Source organism: Taudactylus pleione, unplaced genomic scaffold (genome assembly GCF_031769625.1).
Source record: "Taudactylus pleione unplaced genomic scaffold, aTauple2 ptg000073l, whole genome shotgun sequence".
NCBI classification, from domain to species: Eukaryota; Metazoa; Chordata; class Amphibia; order Anura; family Myobatrachidae; genus Taudactylus; species Taudactylus pleione.
The window spans coordinates 531,916-548,756 of record NW_028284475.1 but is presented as its reverse complement, the minus strand read 5'-3'; the positions used below and the strand labels follow the sequence as shown (position 1 = coordinate 548,756).

Below are 16,841 nucleotides of genomic sequence, written 5' to 3'. Positions count from 1 at the left end.
CAGCACCTGGAGCCACTGACACCTGGGTGCCTGGTTATATAGCTGCTGCAGCACCTCTTTCCTGGGTAGCAGTCAGAGCGGTGACTCAGGGCACTGGGTTCAACACAGGACAGCCGGGGCTGAATTAGAATGTCAGCTCTTATGGTCCAGACCACTGGCCTGCAGCCACAGCACTGAGCTTAATAGTGTAGTGCTCTCTGGAATCCCTAGGGGGCAGCACACTATCACGATTCATTACAATCCGTCCTGTGATACCAGAGAGGTCTCTGGTGCTGCTGACCTTTGATCCAAGAAGATTGGCACCAACCACTGGATCACCTGGTTAAGTTTTTTAAATTAAAAAAAAATCTTGAAGTATATGTAAAATAAATGTTAAAGCTACATATATGAATATACATAGCGGCATTGCAGGAGTATTACATGCAGCACGTTTGTGTGGGTACTAGGGCTCGCTACAGTCCACCTTGGCATGTACATGACTAAGCCAAGGTTTAGGAGGAAATACATCAGGTCAAACCTTCCACATGGGGACACCTTTAAGCTGCTGGGGTGAGACGCTTTCATCAACAGCAGCTGTATAGGAGAAATGAGGATACTTCATTATTAATGAGCAGCCCATACAGAAGGTCATCTGTGAAGGAGAAACGTCTCCTCTCTCTAACGTCATAAATCCCATCTGCGCTTGCTCGAAACGTTGGTACCCTTAATCAAATCCGATTGCCGCCATTACTAATAATAATCACTTACACACGGCTGCACGTTACACACATGTCTGCACAGACCACATATAAGTGATCGTATGTTACATTCCCTGTGTAGTGTCTCCTATACACACCCTCTTACACCTCAGCAGGAGGCTATTCATCATCTGGGCAGCGATGAATATTCATGAGCATTAATGAGCCAAGATCATTTTTATTTATTGAAATTTTGCAAAACAAAGTTGTAAGGAAACGAGGTACAGAAGGGAAGAGAGAAGGGGTGGGGTGGGGGCTATGCAAAGTGCAACACCGAAGATGCCGCCGAGAATTCAAATAGGAGTATCTGCTGGGCGAAGGCACCTCATCCCCTCATCCTGAGATAGATACAATATTTAACAAGGAGTAGTTATCTCGTGATTTAATGACTAATGAGGATGCATAACATGTTGAACAGTCCCGAGTCACAGAAGGAGCAAAGAACACTCCAGACCAGGGCGGTGACCGGTAGTTGCAGGTTATGGAGGACCGTGGTCTTCTCAACATTGCTGTCCTCAAAGGTATTCCTGGAAACCTGAAAAAGGATGCAGATAAAAAGCCGTAACAATGCACGGTGTTCTTCAGGTCTTCAACAGGCACGATGAAGGAGGAGACTGTGGGAGTACTTGGGCGCAAAGGCCAGTGACTTGGGTGAATAGTACAGATGGTTCCACCAACTCCAGTACATTTCTGCTCCGAAGAATTCTCCATCAATTTTGCAGAGCTCATCACTCCTGTTCAAAGCCCATTAATGCGAGCACCTATAGATGCGATTTCGGATTTGACCCCCTGGGTGGCTGGCCCGAGTTCCAACTGGAATGTAACAGTCATCTCCTTCAGGACATCGTAGAACTGGACTCTTCAGCTGATGAGCCCTTGTGGAATTCTTCCAGTACAGGCGGAACAGATCCAGAGTGCACGGAGGAGATCTCAGATGGTTTCCGGTGACCGAAAAATGATGCAGGATTTCTATAGATGGACTTGTGGTTCCTCTGTACCATGATTGCTCACCCCAATGAATAAGATGCAGATCAAACATGATGATCGCATGCTGGCAGCATAGCTGGGCTGTGACCTAGGCTGCCTTCTTATTAGTCAAATGAAAACAATATGAAGGAACAAATAGCAGGGTCAGGGACCCCAAATACACGAGGTCACAGGGCCAACTTGGGAAACCCCTCATGCAGGGAGGTAATTAATTACTGCACTGTTGGCCGTCGTGATAAACGGAAGGTTCCCTTGGATACTGGAGGACAGAGTTTATGCTGTGGTTTATGTCGCAGATAAATTCGCAGAGAAGAAAAGACCCCTGCCTCTTGGTATCACAGGGGAAATGGCACAGAAGCAGCCTAGCCAATGACGCCCTTTTGTGGTGGAAGGAGAATCTAGCAGGTGCTGATGCTGTAGGAACCAGGAGCAGCGTAGAAGTCACATTAGGGGTCAAAGTAAATGGAACCAGCAGCTTGAAACTGAACCAGAAGCGGAGAAAGTCCACCAGGAGTGAGAATTGCAGATATCAAGACAGTAGCTGTCACAACAAGATGTATGCTCCAAAGAAAAATAAAATATCCTGAGCGCTGGAACAGACTGGCAGCCTGCAGGCAAGTATACAGCAACAAGGTGATTCCAGTATCCACATGATTTCTATGCTGTTAACGACTGGGCAGAACTAAAGAGCAGGGAGTACCAACGAGGGTCACCAGGAAGGAAGAGGGAACCGGCAGAGGCCACCTGGAAAGTGAATAGGAGGCTGCGATCAGTGGGAAGGACGAGTACCAACGAGGGTCACCAGGAAGGAAGAGGGAACCGGCAGAGGCCACCTGGAAAGTGAATAGGAGGCTGCGATCAGTGGGAAGGACGAGTACCAACGAGGGTCACCAGGAAGGAAGAGGGAACCGGCAGAGGCCACCTGGAAGGTGAATAGGAGGCTGCGATCAGTGGGAAGGACTGCTGAGCGGCCCAGCAGGGGTCTACGGGGAATGTGCTAATGGCAAAAGGCCAAGCCCCACTTGGCTGGGTGAAGAATAAACTATGAAGGGGAGATGTTGCAAGCCCAGGACATCTGGGATGAAAGTTTGAGCACAGACTTAAAAGTACCTACTGCCGGTGAAGGATGATTTAATGCACACTGTGGCAGAGCCGATGACGTCTACTATCAGCAGCCGCTAAGGCAAGAGCCACAACACTTTACACATAGCTGCCAACTGCTTCCAATTCCACAAGGACTTTACGGTGAATAAAGTATGCTGGTGAAATGGTGACTGAGCACCTTGCAGCACGCTTGGCGGACCACCCAGGGACACTGGTCCAAGTTAAGGTGATTTGCTGTGTGCACAAGTTACGGTGGGTGACTCACCTCCTCGGTGTATAAACATGTAATAATAGTGGTGCCAGCAACTGCAGTCATTTCTCTCCTGAGAGTAAAATGGCAGACTATCCAAGATAATGAAATCAGCAGACCAGGCCTGGCCAACCTTTAGCCCTCCAGCTGTTGTGAGACTACAAGTTCCAGCATACCCTCCCATCGATCAGCTGGCAAAGCGTGGGACTTGTAGTTTCAGTTTGCGGCTGGAGGGCCACAGGTTGGCTGGTTCCTGCAGTAGACAATGTGACGTAATCAACGTGGGAGTGATCTTGTAGTTAGAGGGGTGTGTCAGATAACCCGAGGGGGAGGAGTCAAAGCTGTTGCTGGCAATGCTGCCCTCTTGTGGTGACTGCTATAAAATACCTAGGTTAAGTATCTATATTTTAATGAAAATTGATGGAAAAACTTGCTTGACGCTTCATCTTTAATTATGTAGAAATTCCCTGGAGTGTTTCCCTAAGATGATGTCTCCTTTTTCTTACAAATGTATTTAATCTACAGAAATGACTGTATTGGACTTCCGAGGTACAGCTACCATTCAGAATCTTTACATGGCTTCCCCTCATAACCCGAGCATAGTGTACCCCTTGGGCTAAACATGACAGACAGAACCCCAGTAACTGCTATTTACACAAGGTCACTAAATGTTACAGTTCTACATGGAAGTTTTTGGCCCTGGGGAATAACATATCATATGTACCCTATCAGCGGTTCGTAGCGGAACCAGATAGTATTGATGTGCAGTAAGTGATGTATGAGAAGAATGAATCCTGGAGGGCCGGCAGCATTTCCAAAACATTTTATTACGTTAACAGACAAAATTAATGTTCCTTCCTCATGGACGCTCAACAAAATATACTGCAGGGTCCTTGTGGGGAAAGACAGAACATATCAACACAAACGTCTTCCGGAAATGAAAGCGATATTCCAATACAAGGTAAACATGTCCCCCTGCATAAATGCATCAACGAAAGAACCAGGGGCTTTGTACATCCGCAGAATCTGCGTCTTGCTGAAGAACGTCGCCAGCTAATCCTCCTGGATGAATGCGCGGAAATGTAGGATGTGCCGCTGGTGGATAGAGAACAGAGAGAGGCATAAGGGGGTGAGAGCCACAGGCAGCTACTTTCTCAAGTTTGAGGCTTCAAAAAACGCCCGCAAAAACAAACTTTGAAATATAGTCTGCCATGTTTACCCACGTCAGCGAAATGCCTAATTGTGATCCGCATGTTCAAACTGAGCAACGACCTATTGTCTCGTTCCAAATTGGCCATATGCAAAGTGTATAAACTTGTACGGTGACACCGAGACCCGGCCTCTGGAGCAGTCAGGGGGACTGGCCGGTGCAATGGGGAGCTGGGGAGTCTGCGACAGAACCCCTGGCATTATATATCTGCCACACTGACTTCAGGACATCCCCTGTAGCTTACTACACCCTCTCTGCTAATATGATTTACCTAAACCCACTATCATATTTGTGTTGCCTAGTGCCAGTAGGGTCACAGTTACCCACAGCGATGCTGCAAGTATCAATGTATCGCCAAGTCCTAGGACCTTCTTCACTACTTTAGCAAATATTCAATAACCGCACTAAGAGATACTATTTATTTTTATATAATAAACAGCCTATTAAGTTTTCAATGTTGTCCTTGTTGATTGCACATAGACATATAAGGCCCGATTCACAGTTGCAGTCAATTCCATTTAGGGAGGGATCTCGCAGTGTGTACCAGGGCGCGCCAGAGCCTGCACAGACAACGAAGGGTGGTTCCGAGTTGTCGGCGGCTCGGCTGCACCCTCCACTCTGTAGCTTGATGGGTGTTACTTGGCGGCAATGAATACAGGCAGAAATCCGCATTTGTTTCTAAAAGAGTAAAGTGGGCGCCAATTACGGTTGCTTTACATGCAATTCTAAATCGGTCACAATGTATGCAACTACTGCACAAAGACATAGGCCCTTATCTTATCGCCTGAGAGTCGGGATTCCTGGCGAGATAACGGGCGCGAGTCCGGCGAGGTAGCCCATATTTTTAAAAATACTTTGTCAGAATTGCGCGCCTGTGCCTGCAACTCACAGGCGCTTAAACAAGGGTCACAGTGATTAAAGGTCTCCTATAGGGCCATATGTGACTCGCTGAGTGGAACACAGGCATGAGAAAGGAATATCATCTACGCTGGCAGACAGGTGGCATACTTGGGGATTCGTCCTCTGTGACATTTACAGGATAAAAGATATCCGCCACATTTGTAATCACCTGTCTGTAGCAACTGCGGTAGACTCGGCCTTTGACAACGGCTCCTGCCAGGTCAGCGGTGTCGTGCCCTGTAAGAGATAAAGCAGGAGAGCGTCAGGCATCGTGACTCGGTAGTGATACTACCAGGTATAGAAACCCACTGTCTCACCTTGAAGTAAGAGGAATGGCCGAGCCAGGGGAGGGGTGCGCCAATACTGGGCATCATCAAGGGGCTTCAAGATCTCCATGGGCAAGACGTCAATCAGGCCGTAATCCACGAAGAACACTACAGCGTCGTCTGAATCCACATTGTTCACCCAACACCTGTGTGGACAGCAAACATTTACTTTTTTAAAAATAAAATGGCGGATTTTACGTTATACTTACCCATGTTCTCGCCCACAACATGAATGAGACTCAAGAAAGGAGACAACAGGACGGATGTATTTCATTTTGTTAAAAATGTTATCAGACCTTTCAGGTTCCTGAGCGATATGCTCCCGGGGATGATTCAGCTGTTGCACGCCAGTTAAGCCACAGGGTATTGCGCTATTCGGGGCCCGAAGGGACAAACGCCCTGCAGATGCTCTGCGTCACGTCATCCCCTTTTACGCAGCACTATCACACGCTCTGCAAATCTAGCTGGACAAGAAAACTACTACCTTCCCATCAGGTGGCTCCCTCCATCGCTAAACAGGTTACACAACACAGCCTTCCATTGCTCATGTATTGGGTGGGTGATATCACATCCAAAAACAAAATCAGTCCTCTGTGGGAAAATGCTTCTATTCGGATATCAAATGACCCCTCCCATGGTGCCCTTTAATTCCATTCAGTACTAACCAGAATGCTCTGACCACAGCCACAATCACAGGGAGTCATCCTGGGGAGCCTCAAAGTCAATTTCACAATAGCTCCAGAATATCTAGTGTTTCAGCCATTGAACTCTTAGAGCACCCTGTGACAGACAAGTAACGCAGCTGGTTGGATGCCTGTAAGTAGCGTTCTTGTCATTCTGCACCACAGGTTACTCTGCTGGCACTTCAGACTATACTGGTGGGCTCTCTTTAATCACACAGATGTCCTTCGGGCCTCCTGCTTAAATTCGGTAAGATTTGGATGGCACCAAAAATTGCAGTGCTGGGTGACACGCCGTCACACATCCGAGACCTCGGTGGTCTTCATTCCATGATGAATTAAAAGATAAAATATGGCTCTTCCCACAATGGTGAGCCCACGGAGCCCAGCAAAGAAGCGCACTCCCATTCCTGCATGGCAACAGAATTGTTTATTTTCTTGACTGACTGGTGCTAGAATCTCCAGAGCATCCCAGGCTCAGCTGCCAACGCTCTGCCTCACACCTCAATGTGAGTTATTATGGGTGATCATTGCATCCGGACAGGAGGGTTAGGATACTTTCCAGGCGCCTTCGGGATCTTCATCTGCCGGACTTCCGGTGTCGGTATTTCATCTGCTCCGGCGGTATGTTATACCGATTCCCCAAGAAATCCTGAAGCTCAGATATCAGCATTGCCAATCCCCTGCCAGCGGCAGCAGCTAGATGGGCATCCATTCGCTTTACCTTCAAGGACGTTCACCATATTTAAATCTGCTCTACCCACTACTTGATACGGTTTACTACCCTTCTTCTAATTCTAGATGGATACCCAACGGCTGAACGGACAGATCGCCACTCTGAAACGACAGCAGGGTGAAGGAGTGAGCAGGCGGCAGACCGCAAGCCACAGTCTCTCGATCACAGTCTGGGATTAATCCTCCTGCTCACACTCTCTCGTCTCCCTGGAATTGGCTGGTGCTTGGAGAAGAGCCAAATGAGCCCATGGGTAATAGCAGCTAGGGTAGGGAGAAGGTTAGTAAAATGTATCCACGAGATCAGTTTTCTCGAACACGGTCCTTGTGGAACCTTAACAGTGCGTGTTTTCAAGGTATCCCCGGGAATAATTAGCACGAGCTGTAGATCTATTGTGTTAACGCACCTGTGCTCCAGCTAGATGATCTGGAAAACATGCACTGTTAGGTTTCACGAGGACCAGGTTTGAGAAATACTGTACATCCATAGAGCCTGCTCCCTCTGGGGAGCTCAATTCCTTATCCCATATACTGCAGGGCCACCTTGTGAGCCTCCCACTGGAAAGCAGCCTCCTCTTCTGTGTCTGATTGCTGAACTAGGAGCCACGCACAGGCAATCCTTATGGACCTGTCACCTGGATAAGAAGAATTACCTTCTATTTTGCTAAGTTGCCTGTCAGTGTTATGGTGCGTACACACGGGACGATTAAAGTGCACAATGTGGATCATATTATTATCGTTTATATCGTAATTTTTTTTGTCCCTTTCAACCCACTAACGACCTGCGATACACGGGCACGTATGGAGGATAACGCCTATCGCCCGTGCATGCAGGTCAACCTGGTCAATATCGACCAGGTTACTATAGGGACCTGAAATCGTCATCAGTAATACATTTTGGTATAAAAAGGACTAGTAATACTTAATAAAAGACCACAATGAAGCTGTAACTACCGCTGGTGAGCACACGGCTGGGAGACCTGTAAGTAGTCTGTGGTGGAGTTCTCTGTACCCTGGTACCGACACTAATGTGCAACACATTGAAGGCTGGGATAATAAATGCACCCTGTCACAGCCGAGGCAGGTCCTGCTTCTAAGGGGGATAACAGAGCAGCCTCTGTGGAAATATTAAACATTCCAATGCAAAAACAAGAGTTCATTTAGTGGTAATGGGGTTGGAGCAGGCACATTTAGTGGTAATGGGGTTGGAGCAGGCACATTTAGTGGTAATGGGGTTGGAGCAGGCACATTTAGTGGTAATGGGGTTGGAGCAGGCACATTTAGTGGTAATGGGGTCGGAGCAGGCACATTTAGTGGTAATGGGGTTGGAGCAGGCACATTTAGTGGTAATGGGGTTGGAGCAGGCACATTTAGTGGTAATGGGGTTGGAGCAGGCACATTTAGTGGTAATGGGGTTGGAGCAGGCACATTTAGTGGGCTGGGGGGGATTATGCATTGCACAGGGAACATACAGGCTTATGCTCTTTATTAAAGGAACTTTATTTTCTCACCAGCTCTGAGATGGTGCAAAATCCACATTGATTAGCGATTTTCCAAGAACATTCTCAGATGGAGCAAAGAAAACAAAATAAAACCCGTAAACACAAGTGCCAACCGTAAATGTTATGGAGTTTGGACTGTGAAAACGACACCCACCTGCCCAATGTCCCGTTCTCTCCAGAGGTGGTGTACCGCGCCAAGCATCGCATACCATTCTGCACGTTGTTCTTCTTTAGGTATGGTAGCTGCGGTTCTACCTGTGCCAAGCTGTTGCAGAGATCGATCAAAGTGGCATACATCTCCTGTTAGGGCACGAAGTCTCATCACTGACCTGGCAACTGATCCCCTGTGACACCGCGGAACACCAATGACAGCCTCTCACCTTACACATGGGCACAGCCCAGAAGTACGCTGTACCCGGGTGAACGTTGGTGACAAGCAATGCCTGCTCTCTGATCAAATTCATGGGGGACGTCAGCCAGCTGGCATCACTGTAGCAGTCTTTCAGCATGCTGACGAGGAGAGCTCCACTGTATAATAGAATATTGGGTGCCAGTCAGCATACAGAAATTATTCATCCGAGATGCCAAGGTTAAAAACTGCCCTTCCCCACCGAATGGGCAAAATAAAATGAAAATTACAACATATCAAAGCAGTAATAGCAAGAAATAATTATTGTTAATGAAAAAGTCCTCGAGAAATGAGTACCTCTGACTGAGGAACCAGAAGGCATGCCATTATAATTGTCCAAAATTAGCTTTCTCTGGTGGAGATTTATCAAACCTTCTAAAGTGGACCGTAACCAATCAGAAACTAGCTATAATGTAATAGAATGTACTAGATAAATTATAGCTAGGATCTGACTTGTCCTCTTAAAGCTGGGTACAGACAGACCGATATATCATCCATTCAATGGAACGGGCGATATATCAGTAGTGCATCGGCGGATGTGTACAAAGGATATATCTGTGAGCGTCGTCTTTCACAGACATATCGCATCTGCCCCGCAGCACAGCCGATACCAATATATCTGGTTACATGTACAGGCGTCCCGCCGACCACCTGTACACTTGCTGCAGAAACCCACCTGTGACTGACATCTCAGCTGGGCGGGCAAATTTAAATGGCCGTCCAATTGAGATGACAGCGCAGACACATCAGCCAAACAAATGGTAAGTGTGTATGCAGTTTCCAATCGTTAGGTAGGTTGGCTGACCCGTCGACCTGGTGTGTACCCAGGCTTTAGAAGGTTTGATAATCTCCCCCTGACTAACAATCTGAAAATAATTACTTTCTTGCACCCAGTAGGTGGCGCTGTTGTAACTTATAGCGTTTCTGTTGCCCCTATCATTTTCCTATGGGACGTGCACATGACGAAACTGAGCAATTTCGTGCTGCTGGTGAACCAATCGGCAGCGATCTCCTGATCTCCGCACAGTAAGGTGAAATCGCAAGTGAGACATTTTCCAATGAAGAGGAACATGAAGACATTGCACAGGCTTGTGACAAGTCTGCACTCCCTATGTGTATAGACATATATATGTGTGTGTGTGTGTGTGTGTGTGTGTGTGTGTGTGTACCTCATCTCTGGTGGAACAAAGGAGTTTTTGGTGGCTCTCCCATCGGCTGGTCCTTCACCTGATGACAGAGCAGACAACTGTCCATTAATGGCTCCATAAGATTCCATTTATTGCTTATATCCGCTTTCCCGATGCAACTTAGCCATTATTAGCATTTATTAAAATAAGTTTGAAGAATTCCCATGACTCATCCCCATGCATTACTTGCTCCCATTCACGGTTACAGGACTTTCTTCGCGCTACACCCACTCTACGGAATGAACTACCTCGCACAATAAGACTTTCCTCTAGTCTCCAATCCTTCAAGCGTTCCCTGAAAACTCACCTCTTCAGGCAAGCTTATCAGATACCAGAACTTCCCACATAACCTTCATAGCTTCCATATCTAATTACATCCCCTTTTACAGTCCACACACAATCTCACACAGTCTTTCTGTCACATCCTCATGATATTTGGCCGACATTCCGGTGTGACTGGATCATGCAGCCAACCAAGAAACTCTGCATTCTGGCTGGACCAAAATACAATATATAGCACCTATCCTTGTGTATCAATGCCTATTTCCCTATAGATTGTCAGCTTGCGAGCAGGGCCTTCCTACCTATATATCTGTCTGTTATTATCCAGTTTTGTTTTATTAATGCTTACAATTGTAAAGAGCAACGGAATATGCTGCGCTATATAAGAAACTGTTAATAAATAAAAAACAAGAGATATGGTAAGAACTTACCTTTGTTATCTCTGTTTCTACGAAGTCCATAGGGTCCACAGGGTTGACCTTGGGGTATAGCTGGATCTGGATCCATGGGCACCACGCAGTTAAAGCTTTAGCTGCTCCCAGGATGCACTTGGGTCCGTCCTCCTCTATACCCCGCCCCCGGCCACAGCACCTCAGTTGGTAAGCAGCCAAGGCCGGAGGAGGAGACTAAACAGAGAGAAGGAAGACTGGAACACACAAGAAACCATACTCACAGAAATGGGAGACGGAAAACGGGTGACCAGCCACACAGCCCATTTGAAGCCAGGTGCGTCAGGGCGGGCGCCCTGTGGACCCTATGGACTTCGTAGAAACAGAGATAACAAAGGTAAGTTCTTACCATATCTCTTGTTTTCTACTTCAGGGTCCATAGGGGGTCCACAGGGTTGACCTTGGGGATGTCCCAAAGCAGTACAACTAAGGGCGGGGACGCTCCTGTGCTGAAAGGAGTACCCGGCGCCCAAAGGATGCATCCTGAGAGGCAAAGGTGTCAAACGCATAGAACCTCAAAAACGTTTGAATTGAAGACCAAGTGGCCGCCTTACACAGCTGAACAGCAGAAGCGCCACGTCTAGCAGCCCAAGAGGGACCCACAGAACGAGTGGAATGAGCCTTAACAGAGGCTGGCACAGGTAAGCACTCCTGTGCATAAGCCTCACAAATAACGGAACGAAGCCAACGGGCTAACGTTTGTTTGTTGGCAGGCCAACCCCTCTTGTGAAAACCAAAGAGGATAAACAAGGAATCAGACTTCCTAACCGAAGCCGTCCGGTCTACATAAATTCTAAGCGCCCGGACCACATCTAAGGAAGTCTCACCAGCTGAAAGATCAGGGGACTGAAAAGCTGGCACAACAAGTTCCTGATTAATATGGAACTTCGAGACCACTTTGGGCAAAAACTCAGGACGAGTGCGGAGCACCGCTCTGTCCTGGTGAAAAATCAGGAAAGGAGGGCGACAGGAAAGCGCCCCCAATTCAGACACCCTCCTGGCCGAAGCAATTGCCAGGAGAAAAACCGTCTTAAATGTCAGCCACTTGAGCTCCATCGCCTCAAGAGGCTCAAACGGAGGACCCTGCAGGACCCGTAGCACCACCGCCAAGTCCCAAGGAGCCACAGGAGGCACAAAGGGAGGCTGGATCCTGAGAACACCTTGGAAAAAGGTGTGAACGTCTGGTAGTATTGCAATCCGCCGTTGAAACCACACGGACAAGGCGGACACATGAACCTTCAGAGATGCAAGGCGTAAGCCGAGATCCAATCCTGACTGAAGAAATTCCAAGATCCTAGAAACTCGGAACACCTGAGGATCATAATGTCTGGACTCACACCACTGAAAGTAAGTGTGCCACACTCTGTGATAAATCCGTGCTGAAGCAGGCTTGCGTGCCCTGAGCATGGTACCAATAACCGAACTGGAGAAGCCCCGAGACCTCAAGACGGCTGTCTCAAGAGCCACGCCGTCAAAGACAGCCGACCCAGATCCGGGTAAAGGCAGGGCCCCTGAGACAACAGGTCCCGACGCTGAGGAAGAGGGTACGGAGCGTCGATGGAGAGGCTCCTGAGATCGGAGTACCAAGGACGTCTGGGCCACGCCGGAGCTACCAGCACGAGCATGCCGCCGTCCTGCTTGAATTTCCGCAGAACCCGAGGAAGCAGGGATATCGGAGGAAACAGATACGCCAGGTGAAACGTCCATTTCACCGACAGCGCGTCCACCAGACTTGCACCTGCGTCTCTTGTCCTTGACCCGTAAACGGGCAACTTGTGATTGTGACGGGAGGCCATCAAGTCCAGCTCCGGCAGTCCCCACCTGTCCACGAGTAGCTGAAACACCTCTGGGTGAAGCGACCATTCCCCGGGATGCACGTCGTGACGGCTGAGGAAGTCCGCCTCCCAATTGAGGACTCCGGGGATGAAGACCGCCAAGATCGCTGGAATGTGACCCTCCGCCCAAGTCAGGATACGAGACACCTCCGACATCGCTGCCTGACTGCGAGTTCCGCCTTGGTGATTGATATACGCCACCGTGGTGGCGTTGTCGGACTGCACCTGTACCGCCCTTCCGTGAAGAGCGGGGCCGGACGACTGCAGGGCCCTGAATACTGCCCGCAGTTCCAGGATGTTGATGGGGAGAAGTGCTTCTTCCGCTGACCAACGACCCTGAAGCGACAAAGAGCCGGTCACTGCCCCCCAACCCCGGAGACTGGCATCCGTCGTGAGCAGGACCCAGTCCGGGATCCAAAATGGGCGCCCCTCGACCAGATGAGCTGTCTGAAGCCACCAAGCCAAAGATAGCCGAACGTCCGGAGACAACACCAGCACCTGAGAGCGGATCCGGTGAGGTAACCCGTTCCATTCTGATAGAATCAGCCCCTGCAGGGGCCGGGAATGGAACTGGGCAAATTCCACCATGTCGAATGTCGACACCATGGACCCCAGAACTCTCATAGCCGAATGGACCGACAGGCGGCAACGGCTCAGGCAACTGCGTATCCGCAGCTGTAGGGAGGCGACCTTCTCCGGAGTCAGGAAGATCCTTTGCTGACGCGAATCCAGCAGGGCTCCCAAATGAACCATCCGCTGTGATGGAATCAGGGAGGACTTTTTCCAATTTATCAACCACCCGTGTGCTTGCAGGCAAGCGATCGTCAGGTGGAGATGTTGAAGCAGTACCTCCGGGGAGCTCGCCAGCAACAGGAGGTCGTCCAGGTACGGCAGCAGCCGTACATTCTGGTTCCGAAGATGTGCGGCCATGACCGCCATAATCTTCGTGAACACCCTCGGTGCCGTGGAGAGACCAAAGGGTAGCGCCCGGAACTGATAGTGGTGTTGAAGGATAGCGAACCTCAGATACCGCTGGTGTGAAGATGCTATCGGAACATGGAGGTAGGCGTCATGGATGTCCAGGGACACCATGTAATCCCCCGGTTCCATCGCCAGAATGATGGAACGTAACGTTTCCATCCTGAACTTGGGAACTCTGAGGAATTTGTTCAGAGACTTCAAGTTGAGGATAGGGCGATGAGAACCATTGGGTTTCTGCACCAGAAACAGAGACGAATAATACCCCGTCCCTCGTTGTGATAGAGGAACGGGAACAATGACCCCTGCTTTCAGCAAGGACTCTATAGCCTCCTGAACCTGTAACGCCTTGGTCTTGTCCTGAGAAGGACTTGTGCAGAAAAACTGGTGGGGTGGTCTGTGCCGAAAAGACAGGGCGTACCCCTGGGAGACCACTTCTCGAACCCAGGCATCCGTGGTGGTATTGTGCCAGCACTGGGCAAATAGAAGAAGTCGGCCTCCCACTCTGAGGTCCCCCAGAGGGAGGCCCGTCCCATCAGGCCGCAGGTTTATCTTCCTGCTTGGAAGAAGGGCGCCGAGCACTCCAGGCTTGCTACTTGGGTTTAGAGGCCGTCTTACTCGCAGACTGTCTCGGGAAGGACTGACCTTTCGCCTTACCCTGAACCCGAAAGGAACGAAAAGCCGAACTCCGAACCTTAGCAGGCAGTGCCGCCGAAGGGAGGAAGGCCGACTTGGATTTAGCCAGGGTGTCCACTATTTTGTCCAAGTCCGGACCAAATAGTAATTCCCCATTGAAAGGTAAGGCCTCCAGACCTTTCTTTGAATCAGAGTCCGCTCTCCAGGACCGCAACCATAAGGATCGGCGGGCAGACACCGCTGCAGCCGATACCCGCGAGGTCAGCAGACTAGCATCTAAAGAAGCTTCTCCAATGTAAGAAGCAGCGTCCCTCATTTGTCCCAACAACGCCCGCTGGACATCCGGAGCGTCGTCCGGGAAGGTATCTTCCAATGCATTGGCCCACCCCTCAATGGCCTTGGCCACCCAGGAGATGGCCATGGACGGTCGGGCCACCGCCCCGGAGAGGGAGTAAATAGACTTTAAGCAAGTCTCAACTTTCCTGTCCGTGGGATCCTTCAGCGAGGATATCGACGGTAATGGTAAGGTGGCGCCCCGAGTTAAACGGGTGACATGGGAATCCACCGCCGGTGGAGTTTCCCATTTTTTACAATGTGCCTCAGGGAAGGGGTAATTAGAAGCCAACCGCTTCTGAGGAAGGAATCTCTTACTGGGCGCCTGCCAAGCTACCGCCATATGATCCGTCAACTGATCCGACAGGGGAAACACCGCAGAAGCCACCTTAGTTTTTTTGAAACTAGGAAACTTCGACTTAGGAACCGGTGCCTCATCCTCTATAAGAAGAATAGCTCGCACCGCCCTAACTAGTGCTCGCACATTAATGGACGACTTGGTATCCATTTCCTGGACCGAGGCGTCCGAGTCAGTGTCATCAGGGACCTCCCCATCATCTGAGGAACCCTCTGAGTCCGATACCTGAGCAGCCCGTGTCATGAGTGGGCGTTTTGAAATCCTAGAAGGCATGTCAGTCTGCAACATTGACTGAAAAGCAGAGGAAGCGGCCGCCAAATATTGCACGGAGTTGGAGAGCACATCCACCCAGGGTGGAGGAGTCACCATAGGGGCCTGAAAAGGTACCACAGGCTGCTGCGGCACAGGGGAAGCCTGCATATACATAGGCAACCCCGCATAGGGACCCATCGACTGAGACCCAGGAGGACTCCGCAATAACTGCGGGACACCCGAGGAATGGGGGATGGTCGGCTGGGACAACGACCTAGTAGGGAGAGCAGTCGGGACCGACAGACGGTCCGCAATAGACACCAGCACTTGAGAAAACATCGCCCACGGTGGTTCCTGCGCCAGAGAAGGTCTGGATGGGCCAGGAGCCACCTGGCATCGACTACACAGGCCATCCTGTGACAAATCCTCCCTATCTACTCCTGCAGAACAGCGTCCGCAGGAGGCCAACACCGGAGCCACTGAGCGCTCAACCTCCTCGTCTGACATGACAGAATATATTATATATCTGGCACCAGGGTAGAAGTAAAACGCACTCACCGGTGTGCTGAACAACAGCCCACAATATGGCACTGAGTAGCACACAACTGTATGTGACGGACCTCACAAATACGTGATCTATATAAGTGAGGTCAGTAGAAACGCCCCTCCCCCACACACCTGTAGGGCTTGTAGGAGAAGTAAAGGGATAGGTATAAGCTGACAGTAAGTAGAAAATAAGCACAGACAGGCAGCACTAGCAAAAGTCACATACCATGCAGGAAGATATACTCACTGCACCTTTCCACTACAATCAACCTGCCCAGATTCAGTGTCTGGGAGGGCTATAGTGCTGTGTACGCTGTCCTTAATCAGGGGAGAGGTACACAGGGGGACCGGTCCGCGTGCTCCCTGAAGATCTGCGCTGCCACTGTGAGAAAATGGCCGCTGGAGACCTCAGAGGAGGAGTGGCCGAGTAGCTGCAGCTCAGCGACGCCAGACTCCGTGCTGAAAGGCGCGCTGAGCTGAGGGGAGGAGCCGCTGACAGGGAAGGCTTCCTCCCCTGGCTAGCATATTAACCCCAGGGCTTGCCGGCATCCCGCTTGCCATATATCCCTGGTGGTCTAGTGGTCCCACGGGTTATTCCTCCTCAGAGGGGGAGCCCGCCGCCACCGCTAGCGGCCCCCGGTCTGTCCCCTAGGACCGGGGGCAAAGGACTGCATCTGCAGGCAAAACCCGCGAGCCGCCGCTAATCGGCGACTCGCGGCTTACCTTGTCCCCGGCGACTCCGGCAGCAGTCCAGGGAGGGACCCAGAGTCCGGCTAGTACGGACTCTGGCCTCCCGCCGCGATCCCCAGTGCAGTACTGGCGTCGCGGCGCCAGCGGGGAAGGAGAGCGGCAGCGTGGGCGTCTGCATAGACAGCCCGTCGCTGCCACACTAGAGCCTCTGTTTTAAAATAAAAATCTAACAGGCTCTTTTTTTTTTTTTCAAAAAATAGAAAGCTTTTGGGGGCTGCTCCTGCAGCCCCCCTGCGCAGGTGACCCGACTCCGGCCGGGCACCAACTCAAACTGAGGTGCTGTGGCCGGGGGCGGGGTATAGAGGAGGACGGACCCAAGTGCATCCTGGGAGCAGCTAAAGCTTTAACTGCGTGGTGCCCATGGATCCAGATCCAGCTATACCCCAAGGTCAACCCTG

General features: G+C 50.2%; 1 protein-coding gene across 1 annotated transcript in view; it reads right to left on the bottom strand.

Annotated features, from left to right (window-relative positions):
- Nucleotides 1-4,131: 4,131 nt before the first annotated feature.
- Nucleotides 4,132-16,841, bottom strand: part of TDRD10 (tudor domain containing 10) — a 37,978-nt gene continuing 25,268 nt past the window's right edge. The window contains exons 13-18 of the mRNA XM_088467509.1: nt 10,007-10,064; nt 8,809-8,956; nt 8,583-8,728; nt 5,506-5,660; nt 5,358-5,425; nt 4,132-4,173 (exon numbers count right to left, since the gene is read on the bottom strand). Coding sequence (XP_088323635.1) covers nt 4,132-4,173; nt 5,358-5,425; nt 5,506-5,660; nt 8,583-8,728; nt 8,809-8,956; nt 10,007-10,064 — 617 coding nt within the window. The remainder of the gene's footprint in view (nt 4,174-5,357; nt 5,426-5,505; nt 5,661-8,582; nt 8,729-8,808; nt 8,957-10,006; nt 10,065-16,841) is intronic.